Genomic DNA, 18031 nt, shown 5'->3' on the forward strand with positions numbered 1-18031 from the left:
ACCACTATATTATTCAAGATTTACCACCAAACATGTTTGATATACTAATTAAAAAAAAGGTAATAATGTTTAAAATTCTAATGATCATTTTTATGTACATGTAAATAGTAAGTGGAAAATATATTTCATGGTTGCACTAATCTTTATCCATAAATACTAAGATATAATAATTTAAAATGTAAGAATTAAATCATTTTCTCAGTATTGTTCAGTTTTGCTGATATGAAAATATCATCTTTCAATGATTCAACATCTCTCCCAAAAAAAATAAAAACTCAAAATAAAGCTACACGCTGCTATTATCGTACAAAAATATATTTTTTAAAAACATGTTGAAAGATTTGGCACCGTCTCCAATGCAGTGAAATATTACAACAGGCACACAAAATATGAAATTAAGACACATCCTGTGAGGAAAAATGTGTCAGCAAGTGTGTGTTTTCCTGAATCGAGAGCATTGTGTAGAAGCTGCCTCCAGGCCAGGTCTTATCTGGTTCAGCGGGGAGGATGTGGTCAGTGCTGGGAGGCTTTGTTGATGGGTTGACTGGTGCTTGTGTCGGGGGCTTTGTGGGATGGTGGTCATTGTTCCTGCGAGCCCAGGGTAGAAAACGTTTGGTTTTATGTATGCAGAAAGCCCGCTCCCGTGGGGGGTATAATAAGAGTCCCCGAACTTGAGTGTCTCAGTGTCAGTTGTGTGTAATTCTCCCATTCTGCAAGGACGGTACAGCATTCGACTCAACCTTATCAGTAATGGTAAAGAGAACTTCCAACATCTTTTCAATTCTGACATATTCAAGGCTGGTTTTATATTATTTACATCTATCAGAGTTTTTTCCAGGAGACTCAGTCTGATTTGGAGGTTATATTAGAGTTCCTCGAGGAGTATCACAGACAAAACAATGCAGAAAATGGTAAGTGGAAACTGGAAATCTATTAATTATTCACTGATTTTATTTGACTACAGCTTCTAAGTAATTTTCTGCTTTTTCTGACAGACAAGGTGCATTGGACGGCTATGGAGGAAAGAAATGTACCTGCAGACGAAACATGCAAGCATTGCTGGGCATACTATGAGCCACCTGTATGCATCAATAATTTGTATTTTAGCACTAGTTTTCTCTCACATATTTGAAGGCTGGTAAGCACTCTGCAATTGGAAATTCTGTTGATTCTCTTTTCTTCTCTTCATCTTTTTTCCCTAATTGAAGAACATCAAACCTACACTCCAGCCTTTCCTTGCACAAGATGCTCCAGCAGGACTCGGCCAAAACACAACAGCAACACTGTCTGAGCGTGGGCCAATGCCAAGCTTCACGACAACAAGAAAATCAACCAAACACCCAGCCGCAGCAAGGGGGAGTGGTGAGTTCTGCTTTTTTTGGTCACTGGATACTGTTATTGTCTCTGTTGCTATCAGTATGAGGGAAATAATACCAAGAGAGCAAATAAGAGACCTTCCCTTTACCGTAAAAAACAATGGAGCCGTGCATCGCTTACCACAATAGCTGTTTTTACATATCTATCAGATAATCACACTGTTTACAGCTTTAGCCTCTCCACTAAATGGCATCCCATCACTGAAGAGATTTTCTGGGAATGTGAGACAATTGAGGAAACGATTAACTGTAATCTGTAGTAACTGTTTTGGCACAGCTGCCATGATTTTCGATAAGTCTTTCTTTAAATCCACCTTCATCATACAGGCTACTTACTGTTTGCATAATGGCTGCAGGTAAAAGGGTGCGACTCTTTCACTTCCTTTTTGAGATGCTGGAGAATCCAAACATGGCCCACTGTTTGTCCTGGGTGCCAGCTGCCGCCGGTGTTTTCCGCTTTTCCTCCAGGAATAAGGATCAGGTGGCTGCACTGTGGGGACAGAGAAAAGGCAACAAGAGACTCATGACCTACCAGAAGATGTCCAGGGCGCTAAGAAACTACGCCCGGTCTGGAGAGATCTTCAAGGTGAAGAAGAAGCTCACCTATCAGTTTAGCCGAGACACCCTGATGTTGCTGCAGAAATGTCATCGAGATTTGTAATGTAGGCTCGGTTTTCTGTAGCTCACATCATGTCAAGTGAACTGTGCTTTTTTTTCTGTTTATCTCAACTTGCATTTCCTACATTTTTCCATTTTTACTCAGACTATTGATGGCTTGTGGTGTAAATATCAAAAGAATAAAGAAATATTTTACTGTTTCTATCATTATGGAGTTTGACTTTTAAACTTTTTTATTAGTAAATGTCCCAATCATGTCCCAATTATTCTGGTTTATGGAGGTAAGAACGGTGCGAGTGTTGAAACAAAGATGTGCTTATTAATGTTTTTAATTCAAATTTCCAGAGACTTTATCAGGGCTGAGACAAAATGTATACATACATATGAAGTTTTGGCTTTTTACTTTCTGCCGGACCACCTCCATTTTTAAATTTTTTTTGAAAACTTTTACATAAACATGGAAGTTTTACGATCCATGTGCCACATACAGAGCTGAAATCACTCACCATTCACCTAATTACACATTTGAAGCTTACATTTTATAAAGAACAGGTCCACATAATATTTGCATGTTTCTGATGCGGCTTCAGGAAATATTAAATGAATCAGCTGAAAGACTAGATATCTCTTTCAGGTCCTGTATCAGGGTTTTTCTGGATTTTTTTCCTATTTCTTAAAGAAATAACTTTGAGATAATTTTCACCTGCTACATAGCATGCTGAGACATGCCAAGTTTTTGGCTGAAAGCTCTTTGGGAATCACCTTTTTTGCTTGTCAAACTGTGTTATCTTAAGCATTTTTTGTAGGTTGAACTAAAGAAATGGACACAAATTATGTGTTTTTGCAATGCACGTGCAACTGTGAGTCACAAAGTTCATAAAGACAGAACTTAAAATTGACCCATTGTTAATTTTCTGTTATGTGTACACCCAATACTGGTTCATCCCTTGAGTTAGGTGGCTTTTATGGCCTTTTTTAGTAGCCTTAAGTAGCTTAAATGGTAAATGGCCTGCATTTGTATAGCGCTTTTCTAGTCCATAGGACCCCAAAGCGCTTTACACTACATTCAGTCATTCACCCATTCACACACACATTCACACACATTAAGTAGCCACTTGCAGAGTAATTTTTGTTCCTCAGGTACAAGGACTGGACTAAAAATGAGTGAAAAACGTTCAGAAAGCCTGGAGAAATGATACTTAAGACCACTTAAAAAACACAAGAAAGTCTGGCTGCTTGGAAGCAAAATACAAAGAAAGGAGGGGTGTCTTGAAACTTTTGCAGAGTACGGTATTTAATAAAAATGCGGTGAAAACCTTTTATAAGTTTTCACACTTGAGATTTTAAACTATGCGATGTGGTGAAAAAGCCACACAGAGGTGGGCTATTTGATGTTTATTTTTTATGTTATTTATTCAGCATGTTAATGGCCCGCTTTGCAAGACAGCTATATATTTCATAACTCGACATTATACTTGATGCCCAGCTACAGCATTGATTTAGCATGGAAAACACACTGTTATCCTAACTGTCTGTAATCTAACGATTAGAGATGGCACGATACCACTTTTTTATGTCCGATACCGATACCGATATCATAAATTTGGATATCTGCCGATACCGATATGAATCCGATATAGTGTTTTTTAATCAACAAAACTGTTTTTTAATATCTTGCTGCATTTTGTATAAGTTCATACTCAAGTTTAAAACAACAACTACACTAAAGCTATTCTGTTATACCTGTATGCAAAAAAAAATATTTCATAGTTCAGCAATACTGATCAATCTAATAAACTTAAACCTACACCATCCTCCCTATTCTGGTATTTTAAAGAGTACTTAGCATATATATTAAGCAACCTAACTAATAGAGTTCCAACTCCCAGCAACAATAAAAATAAATAAATAAAAAATAGGGAACCACCCCTCACGCTCCACCTCATGATGCTTAATCGACGTAATCAACCTTAATTTGATGCAGTGTGAAAAAAAAATGCACAGAAATCAATTATTTTTCAAGAAATATTAAATAGATTCAACATCTTTCTTCAACAAAATTGCAGACTGCACAGATGGTACCTTCCCAAAGGAAAAAGTACTATAGCTTACTAGGGTATATATATTAGACTTAATAGTCACTATATACAGTAATTGACTTCTATTCATTTTACATCAAATTAAAACTTTGGGTGTCAGATAATTATTTATTAAAAGCTAGACATTTTAAATGAGAATAAGAAAGAAAAGTATGTCTTTGTGCCCCCTTTTCCCTGTTCATGCCCTATCGGCCCCCCTGGCTAAACTTTGCTAGATCCGCCCCTGCACAGTTACCAGCGTCAGCTACGTAGAAAAAGATCCTCGAGTAGAAAGTAATATTAAATACATTCTAACAATAGCTGATCAAGCTTAAACGTGCTGCTGTTGTTCAGCCGCTGGTTTCCTCTTTCTGGTGCAAAGTGGGCCAAAAGCAAACTAGAGTCACGGACTCGCGACAGAAAAGCCGATCAGCTGATCGTTAAGCAGTTTCATGATTGAAGTAGCAGCAAGAAGAGGCAGTCGCTCCATATATCGTTTGTTAAGCTTAACGCAGGAATGCTTTACAAACATTCAGAGATGGACTTACACACTTGCTTTACTTCTCTCGGGATAACTTTATCGGAGATGAAATGCCGGGTTGCTAGCGAAGCTCCACATGCTATCCAGACCACCAACAGGTCCCGCATGCCACAGCCGCTCTATCACGTGATGCATACTGCTCCGACGTTCTGAGGTGAGTTACGGGGTGTTGCAAGTTTTGTGAGGTGCTTTCGTGATATTTAATGGATCGGATTACATTTTTTATTTTTCTCCGATATCCGATCCAGTAATTTAGGTCAGTATCGGACCGATACCGATACGTAATATCGGATCGGTCCATCTCTACTAACGATGCAATTGAGCATCACAGTTTCAAGCCCGGAGCATATGCATACAGGTGCAGTTAATTAACTCTGCTTAGGTTTCATGTGAATCCCCAGTCCTCAATATCTGTATACGATCTAGAATACAAAATAACCAACAGAGGGAGAGAAATGTGAATTAAGTTCCGTTCGTTGACCACTGAAGTCCTGAAATTTCAAATCCACATGGGTAAGGTCTTTACACGGGCCGATAGTTTGTAATTATTCCTTACTAAATATAATTTCTTCTGCAAGCATGTTTGCATATGTCCTAAAAATGCATCTCTCCAAAATACACTTTTGGTTGTGAGTATTTTACAGGAAAAACTGTAGTTTTCAGTCACACGTTCTCTTGGAAACAGAGTTGCTTTTGTCTCTCTCAATGGACAGAAATGTGAATTTGCACTTGTTTTTTTCCTCATGTGATGGATTTGATGGCTGCTAGAAGCCAGAGGGTGTCAGTGTAGTCCTTTTCAATGCCTCCAGCTTCCATTAAACTTCATTTGTGTGACGTGACCTCACGGCTTAGCCTCCTCTGTGATGTGAAGTCTCGCCCCTCACAGGCAACTCCAAATGGTTTTGTTCTCTTTGTAGCCCACATGATACTTCCCTAAGCCCAGTATTTACTGCTGGAGCCCACTTGCAGTTATAAATGGGCTAACTGAACTATGGTTGTCTGTTACCAAGAAAGGCCACAAACTGAACTATGAAAACAGGCGTTTAAGGCAGGAGTGTATGATAAATTGAATGCTTCCTAATCACAGGATGATGATTTCCTTTGGTTTGCAGAATGGGTCTAATTTTGTTGCTGCTCATTTAAAAAGAGCTTTGCTATAAGCTGTGACTGTCTCTGTTTCTTCATAATGCTTTAAGCTGCATTCCTGCTCCACAGCCCCAAAATAGAGCTCAGCCTTGCCTTGACTGTGCAGCTGGGCCATCCATTTCCATATGAGAGAGGTCCCCAACATGCTCATGATATTTGTCAGTAGCAGGAGAGTGACACTGTACAAGTGAAGACGCTTCAGTGTGTTGGCGCTCGTAAATCCATCAGCTTTCAGCCTTGTTGATTAGTCTTCACGACCTTATTAAAGACTACGTTTGATTTATCACTTGAGTTTGACGTGCTAAAAAGATTAATTAGGACCAAAGCAACCCTTTCAGTTACATAAATCTCAATGAAACCCTCTTTTCATGTCAGATACACATGTCAAATGTCAAGGTTTATGACAGCTTTCTAAGTATAGGCCGTATAACCAGTGCCCAGGCATCTCCCCACTATTTATTTGCCAGGTCGGAAAGCCTGCTGTTCTTGGACAGCATTCCCCTTGGATTAAGCTGATATCTGGCACCTGGCATTGAGCCCCTGCTTGTCAACTCTAAGTTTGTTCTTTTTTTTGAATAACGAATCCATACATTCTCTGAATATGTCGTATATCATGTGAGCATAACCCAGGATTGTCGGAGAGTATTACATCAGCCTCGGGCCTGTTAACAATGACGACACCTTTTCCTTTTATATCCCACCTCCTGTTTTGCCAGTGATCTACCGTGGAAGCAATCTTAGTAGTAATGATATTACAAAGTAAGATAAAGGCTACAGCAAATAATTTCAAAAAGACTAACTAGTCAATATAATGTTGGTATTTTGGAAAATTTGTCCAAAATCTGGAATTTCCATAATTCCATGTGTAGCTGAATGTACTGTACAGCACCACAGCAACATATTTATTTGATCACAATGTATGTGTGTGGTCTATTTTTAGGTCAATCCCACATACATCATGCTGCAGCTTTAAATACAAGTTAGTAAACAATATCTGACACTGAAAATAGTCTCCACTATATACAAAGTTTAAGCCTTTGTAAGCACAGCTTACTAAAAAAACAAAACTTAAACAATCCATCTGTGTGTTTAAATGCTCAAACAATGATTCATTATAATATTACGACTCTAAAACATCACCCAAAATATGCTGTAAACACTGATGCAAACTTTGAGAATGAGTCAAGTTAAAAGTGTTGTGAATTTAACATCCTGATGCACTTGTAATTCATGGCCTCGCACTGGGTATGGGACAATAATGTTACAGTAGGTGTAGGATGGAGCTGCATTGTCAACTACAGAGAGGAGGAGCATGCCACATCTCTATATAAGGCCTAAAAGCCTGTCCCTCCTTGATCTGTTATCGGTCCCCCTCTTCTCCCCACTGACTTTTCCAAACCGTATCCCTGTGCCCTCTTCATCTCCCATCACTCTGCTGCAAAGGGGTCTCTGAGGGTTTTTATTCGCTATTGTCCTACTCACCATCAGCACCTATCTGTCCCTCCTGGACTGAGGAGGCTCCCACTACCTGCATCTTTTGACTCCTTGGTAGCTTCTTTGGGACGCAGCTCAAGATGCCAGAGCCCACAAAGAAAGGTAGGAGTTTTAACAGTATGTTGCCAGCATGCAGCTGGGGTCCAACCACCTGTTACAGTTTATGTTTTAATTGTTTTAAAAGGTACAAATGCTGAGAATTTGCAACAGTTTAAGGTTTACAATGTGGTTCTGCTTTTTTTTTTTTTTTTTTTTTTTTGATTGAGGGCAGCACAGTTTGTTGTTACTGGCTGTGAGGAGCTCCATCACTCTATGGCTTGCCTGCCAGCTTGTTCATAGGAATCCTCAAAGTGACTTTGAAAGTGGTATTGTATTACTGATGCGTGCGTGTTTCTACCATCCTTGGTACAAGAGAAGATTTGAGGCGTACAAACAGATAGTATTATTGCAAAGCTTGGCATACTGGATCGGTTTAGATTGATTTGACTGGAGAAAGACAAGATGGTAAAGCACAGGAGAGGAATGTTGATGAGTGCTCAGGAAAAAAACTACCCCTGAGGGATGATGCAAGCTGGATGGAAAGTGTGAGGGTTGAACCGTGTAAGGATAAATAACATCTTGATTGTAGATATCTTCTAATTGAGTTTTTGTTCAACTGCAGCTTCACCATCCCCTGTCGTGCCCTCATGTTGGATCTTTCTTTCACACTGGAGTGTCACTCATCTCTACCATCATGTCCATCAACATTCCCTTTTAATCCACTTGTGTCTGTCATTACCTTATGGTATTACTCCCACTCTACCGATTAGCTCAGCTCTCCGGGCAGCATCTGTTGTTGACCCAGACATGCCCATGTAGAGGAAATCAAACGCTTTGTTCAGCTTTTGGATGGCTTCCGAATTACACATAATAGAACTTTCAAAATCTATGATTCTCTAGAAGAGGATTGGTGTGTCCATACCAGCTCTTGGACTGCTGTGCATTGTTTGCACATCTCTTTGTACACAAATACATCTCTGTATTTGATTTACCTTCCATTAAAATATGTTTTAGGTGTTTGAAAGGACTGAGGGTTGCCGCACATCAAGCAAGCTTTGCCTTTTAGATCGTAAAGCATTATAAATACTGGATTAAAGCATTAACTTGACAATCTGCAAGCTACAAAACCCTAACAGTACCAATTTAGCTCCCTTTCTATTTGCGTCGTTTGCAGTTAAGAGAGAGTGATGTGCGAAGTGATGTGACAATCAATACCTGTTCTTACAGAGTTCATCTGGTGCCATGACCATCCATGATCCCTCGGGAATCAAGGCTGTGGTGAATTAAAGGCAGCAGATTCCTGTCTGCTACAAACACTACCCATAAATAGCTGCACAGCCCCAAGCAGCAGATAAATAAGGGCGGAAAAGTATTGTTCTTTAAATGAGTCTGAACAGCTGAAGAGGAGGAGGGTAGGGGCTGTTGTTTTAGACACCCGGCTCTCAAGCCTTTAAAATGTCCCAACCAGAGATTACGGAGTGGTTGAGTTGTCCCTGGATCTCTGGGGAGCAGGATTCTTGTCCCTGGAATAGTTCAGAATGAACACACTTTTAATCCCCATCCCTTGTTCACTGCCATCTCCTTTCACTGCCCCTCCTCCACGCCAAAACAGACACCTCCCTGCCACCCTGTGCTCAGGATGGATCACTCAGAGGTCAGGCAGCTCCCTATTAAATCTCCAAATCTGTGCCCAGCGATCCTCATGAACTGTGACAAAATTTCAGAGGTAGTAAAGGCCATGTCTTTACCTCGTAATATTTATTGTCACTAAGGTCCAACACTCCCCTGGGCTTTATCCTCAAACACTTTGTGTTACTGAATACCACCTAGCAAATCAAGCCCATGATGAAATACACAGGGGAAACCTGTCAGCAACTAACTGCCACTCAAGTGCTGATTCCTAAAGGGTCCTTCAGTGTAGTTGTTATCAAAGCAGTAAATGGAAAAACTAAATCACCAGAAAGGGTCTGGTTGTATTAGCTTTAGCTTGAATGTCTTATCAGAGCAATAGGGGTCTATATTAGGAAAAATGAAGCCTCTGGCCATTTAGCTTACATACACATATGAGCCCTTCTGTCTGCACGCCAGCAGCGGCGACAGCTGAAAATACCTGCAGCTCCGTCAGCTGCGCTGAGAGTCCTCAGAGGTAAAACAAAACCTTTCTCCACTCTCATTATCTCTACGGTGATGAGACAGAGCAAGGCTCGCTCTTGGGTACATGATGTGACCCTGCAGGATTCTGGCACACGGGCCAGCAACACATTGTTTTGGAGTGAGACAGAACTGTGGCTAATTTTGACAAGGAACGCTAAGAGGGAATCATTACAAATGGAGAGATATCAGAAGCTAAGTGGCAACGGAAGAAAATGTATATATGTCAGTAGACATACTGCACAAGGAATTAGGGTTACAGTTTTCACTGATGGGCTTCAAACAGGTGGCAGTGACAAGATGGACAATACACGGAGGAAGGAAAGTTTTTTCTACAGGGATACAGACATTTCAACAATATTCCACCCTTGGGATTCCCATGTGTTCACCCACTGACATTTAATGTCATGAATATGAAGTACTAAATTCACTTTTTTAAAATATACATTTTTATGGCTGTAATAAGAGGTTTAAACACTCTCCACATCTCACATTTTTCTTGAATCCAAGGTGTTTTAGTGCCAAAAACCCCTCTAATAAACTTTAATAATTATTATTAATTATTTGGGGCATTAAGTATCTGACAAAGATTTCTGCAGGAGTAAATTTCAATGTACTTTGCTGCAAAAATGTAAATTTTGTAAACCTATAATGTTAAAAAGCATACACAAATTTATGGATACATAACAGTAGTGGACCAGGTCCTATACAAGACTATGAAATGTTGGGCATTATGTACCCTAACTGTCAACTTCATCCAAGCGCCGACGATATTTTTAACTCTACAGCATAACTGATGACATGACATTTCGAGCTACAGATATGACAATATGCTGCACTTAAATGTGCTTTGTTTTGCTAACTTCTGTCTGTTTTTAGCATGCATTGCCTTCATTCAGATGCTACTGGCTAGCATTAGACTGTATAAAAGATAGCTTTAACCAGGATGGCATCACTCATATGTTTTGGACTTAGCATTTTACATTTTTGAGGTTAGCATTTTGGCAGTAGCCATGTTCTTGGATGAAAGTGCGGAGTGCTAATTTATTAGGTACCTATAAACTATGTGGGTGCAACGCTTGGAGTGATATTAGCTAATTAGTGCTCAGAAACAGACTAATAAAATACTCACCAAAACTGAAGCTCAAACTTCATAGATGGTCTGTTGTTCACAGCCTACCACAATCTCAATCAGATAATCCAGGTAAATGCTCCAAGAGGCTCCAACATCACACAAGCACTGATTAGGTCCATTTAAATGCTGGAAGTAGTGCATGAGGCCTTGCAGACTATGACCACACCCATTACTCAATTTTCAATGTGGTTGTGTTATAAAATTAAATTCACCCCTCTCAGACCTGTTTTAAAGGAGGACTTTATCCACAAAAGCCAAAAATATTTTAGTACCAGTCTTTAAAATGCATTTTAATGCTGTAAAGTTGAACATTTTGACATAGGAGTGTATTGGGACTGCCTCCCATATGGATCCTGCCTCTCGTGGATCCTAGAGGAAGTTTTTGTTACTTCTACACTTACTTACTTTGCACTGGTTTTGTGTTTAAGCTTTGGAGTTGCCCTTGCTGCTATTTGCAGACAGCAGCCCTCAGTCCCCGGTGATAAGACCACCTGTCAAAAATGATAAATGATATAAATGATAGCCTGTGACCCTGAAAGTACCTGCAGAAGAGGGCAGCAGGGGTTAGCCTACAGAGTAAGAAGTCGCCATGCTACTGCTCTGTTTATGTTTTCATAAATAGTGATGATCGATGTGAGCAGAAGGCAGTTGAGACAAAAGGTGTGTGTAATTGGAAGAGAGAGGATTACCAAGTCTTTGTTCAAATGTCTACATTATATCTTTTTTTCCTCACAATTGAATTTTTTATAGCCTCTATTTGTGGAAACAGTTTTGTGGAGGTGCAATTTGGCTACAGTGCTGTGAAAAAGTATTTGTCTCTTTTGTGATTTCTAAGATTTTTGGACACTGTTTTTTTCTCACACTTACGTTGCAGATAATCAAACAAATTACAATATTATGTATTATTATTGCAATTACAAAATAAAAAATTTTAAATTCTTCTTTTAAAGGATATTCAAACCAAACGGGTATTTGTATTCGTGATCACTTGAAGTGTCTTTCACATCACTGGAAGAATTTTGGCCCACTCGTCTTCCAGATTTGTTTTAATTCAGCCACACCTGAGGGTTTTCCACCATGAACAGCCTATTTAAAGTAATATCAAAGGATCACAATATGATTTAATGCAGGACTTTGACTAGTCCACTTCAAAACCTTCTTTTTGTTTGAGTTACTGAGAAGTGGCAGGTGTGTTTGACAATGGTATGACATTCGTTTTATTAAAGGTATAACCGCACTTTTCCCAAAGTCTTTGGGATCATTGAGATGTTTTTTGGCAAATATGAGATGAGTCTTTATGATTTTTTTGTTCACCAGTGGTTATCTCCTTGAAACTCTGCTATGCAATTTTTGCCCAGTCTTTGTCTTAGTGCTGGATTGTGAACTCTGACCTTAGCTGAGGCAAGGGAGGTCGGCAGTTCTTTGGATGTTGTTCTGGGGTCTTTTGTGACTTCCTGAATGAGCCATTGATGCACTCTTAGAGTAATTTTGGTCAGCTGGCCACTTCTGGGAAGGTTCCCTGCTGTTTTCAGTTTGTGGGTAACAGCTGTCACTATGGTTCACTATAGTCCTAAAGCCTTAGAAATGGCTTTGTATCCCTTTCCAGACTCATAGATGTCAATGACTTCTGTTGCATATGCTCTTGAGGTTCTTTAGATCCCAGCATGATGTGCTGCTTTTTAAAAAAAACAACAAAAAAAAAAACTACCTCTCTTTGTCAGACAGGTTTTTATTTAAGTAATTTCTTGACTTAATAGCTATCAGGTTTGGGTGTAGCTAAAAAATTGAACTAAGCTTTCCAAAAAATGCGGTTGCTCAAAGTTAATTTATGATTTAATGAGAGGGGAACCTGTGTGGTTATGAAAGGTTTTTTTTGACTTAATAAATGAAACCATCATTTAAAAACATAAATTTTGTATTTAATCATGATATCATGATATCTTTTTGCATAATATTAAAATTTGCTTGAATGATCTGAAATATGTAAGTACGTAATACGTAAAATCAGTGTGCTCAAACTAAGAAAAAAATAGTCATAATGCAAGTAATTCTGCTGTCATGTTTCATAGTTGTATTTTCTTTTTCTTCCTGTAGATGAGCCAAATGGTCAGCCAGAGGGTGAGTGCACATCTTATCATCCTATCACCTCACAGTCCAGCAGCGTAGAGTTGCACAATACACAATTTTTTATAAAAAGTCGCTCAAAATTTACACAAGTATGCAATTTCAGTAGAAAATACCACTGCTGACATCAAACAGCAACCCTTGTTTTCACTTGTTGTACAGGCACAAAGCAGAACAGGTCTACACATGTAATATAATGAACCTGGCGTGAATGTGCAAACACTGCCGCATAGGAGTGTAAATGTGGAGCCAATAGTCGGCAGTATGGATATGCTGCCGTGCTTCACAGAGATCTGTAGCAATGACCAAGCTGTCAGCATCTCTGACATTCCTCTCGTCAGCCAGCTGATCCCTCACTGTTGATTCAGCTGACGCCTCTGCCATCCCATGTGAGCAAGCTGCTGGCGTGTTATTGGCTTTTTGCCGGCGACCTTGGAGCTTCAGCATCTTAATGCTCCAGCTCAGTCGGGTGGCGGGAGAGCTCAGCTTTTTAGGGTCCAAGTAAAATATTATTCCCGGAAATTTTCTGTATTTAACACATGTAGAAATAAAAAGACTACATCACAACCAGGCTAAGGTCAGCATTATTGAAAACGTATAGCAGCACTTCATATGAAATAGGGAGAGTTATGTAAATAAGATGAAAATATAAGGAGTCTGCTCTTTTAGTCATTTGGCGTGTTCTGATTTCCAGGATGTCAAATACTGCCCGCTTTCACAGAAGTAAAATGCACAAGGTGTTGTTTCAATAATGATTATTGGCAAAACGGGTCACAGGTGTGACATTGGTCATCCTGTACTCTTTTATTTGCAGCCACTTATACTACTAATAAGAATACACATTGAGTTTCTTCACTACCAACTTTGTGTCAGGCTGTCCTTGAAGTCCTCTATAGAGGCAACACAAAAGAATCAATAAAAAAACAGAAGATCCAGGTCATCCCGCTACAACAGAATCCACATGGCCTGACCCCTCTAGGCCTCCCCAGAATAGTCAGACCTTACTCCAAAAAAAAGCAAGGGTTATGATCACTGTCATCATGTAGCTATAAAACAGGTGGGGTCTAAGTAAAAAAAAATCCATAAAAAGACTGAGTCATACAATCCTGTCGTACAACACAAATTTCCCAGCATTATTTAGTGTCCCTAAACACCACTTTTCATCTGTCTTATCTAGTGCCTTCTGAAAGGACATCAAAAATGGTATTTGGTATTTACAGAAGTTGACTTGAATTTGAAGTGAAACACTTAAATTTGAGTCATACATGTCATAGTTTTCCATTTGTATGATTTTGCTATTGCTTGCTGCCATGGTAACACTTTCCATGGTTGCTAACATATTATTGTGGTCGTAATTTGAATGGAAAGGACGGCCTTGTCTACAAACACTCTGAGCTGTATGTGTGATGGTAACTGGAAATGAAGAAGGTTCCCTTTCAGAGTAAAAGTTGCGCCTTATGAAACATGTTGGCTGTGGTGCTGAGCCACAAAGTTTACTATGAACCTTCTCCATTTTCAGTTGGCGTCACAATTCTCTCAGTTTTTGCAACTGATTATACCCAGTGACAGCCAGCAACCTACAGAAACCATTTACCAACCAGTCAGGGAAAACACACATTTCTCTAGCAACCAGTGTTTGTGTCACATCAAATGAGGCGAACATGAGAGCCCTTAAGTGGTTGACTAACTTGTGCTTTCTGCCACTGTGAACCTTCATTCAGCTGCTGTCCAAATTCAAAGCCCAGACACCAGTGGCTTCTGATAATGTGGCAGTATTTCACGCTCTGGTATGAGAACTCTGACTAAGACGCAAGACAGCAAAAAAGAAAAACAGACATTAATAAATTAATACTTTTATATAGTGCTTGTTAATGAGGAAAGTCATTAAGTCAATATAATCCCATTACTGTAGCACAATATAAAATAGTGTCTCAGAGCCCAACACTCATCCTAGTGTTCAGATGCGGAAGCTGCACAGGGCAAAGCTAGAGTTCCGGCAGTTTTACAGCTGTAACAGTAACGTGCATTCCTATCAGTTTACTGTGTAATCCCTTCGAGCACGCATTCTCTAAAATGAGAGGATCTAACAGTTACTGAGGAATATAATGAATGCACGACATTGCCTGACGAAGCACGACACTTCCAACCGGTGTGTTTATTAATGCGTATTAATGTGCATTTCAACATGAACGACCTTTGCACAGCCTCAAGTGTTGACATATTAACAGCACATTTTCAGTCAGAGAGCTTACTGATGAGTCTAGGAGGATGTTCTGGAAAATGATGATGTTTTGTGATAAAGTATGCATACTTGCAGGCAGGTGGGTGGATATAGCTGTGTGTCTCTGTCCGTGTGAGTGTGTGTCTGTTTGTTTGGGTGTGTGTGTGTGAAAGTGAGAGAGGCACTGCAGATGCTGAAGCTTTATTGCTTATCAAAAGCAGCTGTTCCATCCACAACTATATTTGTCACATGCTCAGAAAGTGTTGCCCCAGAAAGTAGCGGTGCCCCACCCCCACCTGAGATTTCCCTGGAGGTATCTCCACCCCCAGGTGGGTATAACCCTGATGCCTCCCTCTTCACTTGCCCCAGAATGTTTCGCACTTTTTGCTGGTCACACTCACATCACGTGTTCGTTTGGTGTGTGCCATCACAATTTCATTTTTTTTAATTCACCGTGCGAGGCCTGAAACTGCACTGTTCTTGTGGAGGTATGATCACTCAGCAATGTTCACACAAGAAATTAGTTTACCTGCAGCAAACCACCCCACTCACTGTGCACACATCCACATGCCTGCACTGCTCTAGATGCACGTGCCTTGATTCATGGAGCTGTTACTAAGTCATGCTGTGGCTGTTTTTGTACTCAGCTGTATATGTTATCAAACAGGAGGTCGATGAGGGATTACAGATCCCGGGCTTTACTGACTCTGTTGGCTCCAGTCAACGGCCAACTGTCCCGATTTACTGAGTTAGTAAATCCCTGCCTCCTTGATCACTTTACAGTATAGATATGCAATGACCAGATAGCTTCTTCACTGACATTTCTGATAAAACGCCAGAATACCACTAGATTCCTTTAATGGAGATTAATTTGTGGACTTTAAAGCACTGCTCTATTCCTGCTGGTTTTCTTTCAGTCTGTCAGGTCACTTCTTTAGCTCCAGATGAAATATTTCAGTGATGCATTGAATTACTTGCCACATTCATTCTGCTAAAAGGACAATCCTATTGATTCTGGTGATCCTGGGATTTCTGTTAAAGCACTACTATGAGGCTGACACTTGTCCTTTGTAATAATATGACCCAAACACTAGTAGATGGATGGATATTAGATGCAAGTATTTCAGTGATACTCAAGAAAAATGCAACTGCTTTGTTGATCTTTGCTGTCATTTGGTTGTCTTCTCATCTTCAAATACTATAAAAATGAAGCACCACCTAATGCAGTTTGGGATTTTACCCAGACTACACAATAAAACTAAATTAACAGAGCTAACAATACCAGGCCATAGAGCATCCTGTATTAATTGAGGGAAAAGTGGCATAAAACAAAATCTACTCACCAGGAAAAACTAAACACTGAACAAGTAAGTGAGGGATGATTGAGAAGGGCCTGCTAACCCTAAAGCATACCCTGCTTTGTCATCTTTTTCTTCTAAATTGAGCCACAGTTTACAAAATAAACATCTTGCTATGCTAACCCATATTTATAAGTGAAAGTGTTTGCTGAGGTCTTATATTAAGAATATTATCATATTGTCACAGACTTAGATACAGTATTGTTATAGTGTAGTTTTCTTTATTAAGGACCAGCGAATACACAATCCCAGTAGGTGTATAAGATACATATCATACATATTACTTAAGCTTTAGACTCATCTTCCTGCCTCAAATATCGTCAATTTCAGTCTATCTGGTCATTAGCTATTTATACTCATCTCATTTGAGCAAGCATTGTCTTGTGAGGCTTCGTGTGTTTGTGCTCAATGCTTGCTGCTCCAGCCTGGCGCTTTGTCTGCTGTACAGAGGCAGTAGCAGAGGGGAAAGAACCAGTAGAGACTGATGGGAAGAAACCAGAATCCACAGAGCCTGTGCCAGTACAGGCTGTGGTGGCTCAGGAGCCGTGTCCTGCCGTGAATGGCTCAATCCAACCACAGCCTGGTGGGGTTGGGGTAAAAGAGCAAGCAGAGTCTGCTAACTCTACTTTAAAGGAAGAGGGCACTTGCTCTCCCCCACCACCTGGTAAGTATGCTTCTTTAATATGAAACAATCCCATGTCTCTCAGTGAAAGTGCATGTTTTACCCCTCTTGCTGATCAAAGCAAACACACTGAGCATTGAAATAGTCTTTTCAGTTGCACATTACAACTGCACTGCAGCATGGCAAAAGCAACCTTTAAGACAAGTTTCTTTTTCTTTTTACATAACTTCAAAAATATTTTTACTATCAACAAAAAGATAATAGATTACTTTGCTAAGTCAACATTGAACTTCACTGATTGGCATCATGCACTGACTTCTCACTTGTTTCCTAAACAGTGCAACCCTAACTTTGATTGCATGCAGACTTCAAAGAAAAAACAACAACAAAATTTATGAGTTTTCAGATCCAAAGAGTTATATAAAAAGATAAAGTACTGATTAGGTTGAGAAATGGCAAAATGAAAGTGATGCAGTTTATTTGCAAGGTGAATCATCAAACTTAGTTCTTTATAATCCAGAAACAACAAGGCAAAAACATGCGAACATCAAAGTACTGACAAACAGGCCGCTTTCCTTGGATTATTTTTCTTTATGTAGAGGAAAGATGGAGCTACTTGGCTTAGCCATGAGCTTTTTTTTACCACTATGTGCTGCTTTGAGGCTGAATTTTATCTGATATACCTGTTTGTGTGTGTGTGTGTGTACACACACTTTGACGCTAGTCTGCTTGTGCTTTTGTTACGCCAGACTAAGAATCATACGGCAATACACACACAGCTATGACCTCACACTGTTTCACTCTACAGTACAGCAGTTAGGGGGTTTTGTTGTGCACAAACCAATCCATCAAACAACTTTTTCATTCATGTCCAAGAATTGCATGACACAGTTGTCTCGCATGTGGTCATTGGCCTTCTTGGCCTCGTGCTTTTATGTCAAAGTTGACCTGCCAGTGATTGACCTTGAGTCTTTTGATAAGTGGGTCTATTTGTCAATGACAACCTTTATTCCAGATGATGCTAAACCTGCAGCCACTACCCCATCCCCAACACCTCAACCAGGTTGGTACCAATAACAGACCTTTTCAAGTTCCTTATGGTTGCCATAAAGCAATCGAATTAATCAT

At 39.7% G+C, this 18031-nt stretch overlaps 2 protein-coding genes across 2 annotated transcripts in view; both read left to right on the plus strand.

Annotated features, from left to right (window-relative positions):
• The first annotated feature begins 507 nt into the window (after positions 1-507).
• Positions 508-2037, plus strand: spi2 (Spi-2 proto-oncogene). The gene is made up of 5 exons (XM_085375533.1): positions 508-601; positions 798-911; positions 996-1081; positions 1209-1366; positions 1704-2037. The coding sequence occupies exons 1-5, from the start codon at positions 508-510 to the stop codon at positions 2035-2037; spliced, it is 786 nt and encodes a 261-aa protein (XP_085231659.1).
• A 5092-nt stretch (positions 2038-7129) lies between these two features.
• The window catches only part of mybpc1 (myosin binding protein C1), a 38441-nt gene continuing 27539 nt past the window's right edge, over positions 7130-18031 (plus strand). The window contains exons 1-5 of the mRNA XM_085376294.1: positions 7130-7355; positions 12673-12696; positions 15181-15252; positions 16730-16945; positions 17919-17966. Coding sequence (XP_085232420.1) covers positions 7334-7355; positions 12673-12696; positions 15181-15252; positions 16730-16945; positions 17919-17966 — 382 coding nt within the window. The 5' untranslated portion in view covers positions 7130-7333. The remainder of the gene's footprint in view (positions 7356-12672; positions 12697-15180; positions 15253-16729; positions 16946-17918; positions 17967-18031) is intronic.

The sequence above is a fragment of the Diplotaxodon limnothrissa genome, linkage group LG17 (genome assembly GCF_057381915.1).
Source record: "Diplotaxodon limnothrissa isolate DT_005_m linkage group LG17, D_limnothrissa_male_GT1.1, whole genome shotgun sequence".
In the NCBI taxonomy this organism is placed as follows: domain Eukaryota; kingdom Metazoa; phylum Chordata; class Actinopteri; order Cichliformes; family Cichlidae; genus Diplotaxodon; species Diplotaxodon limnothrissa.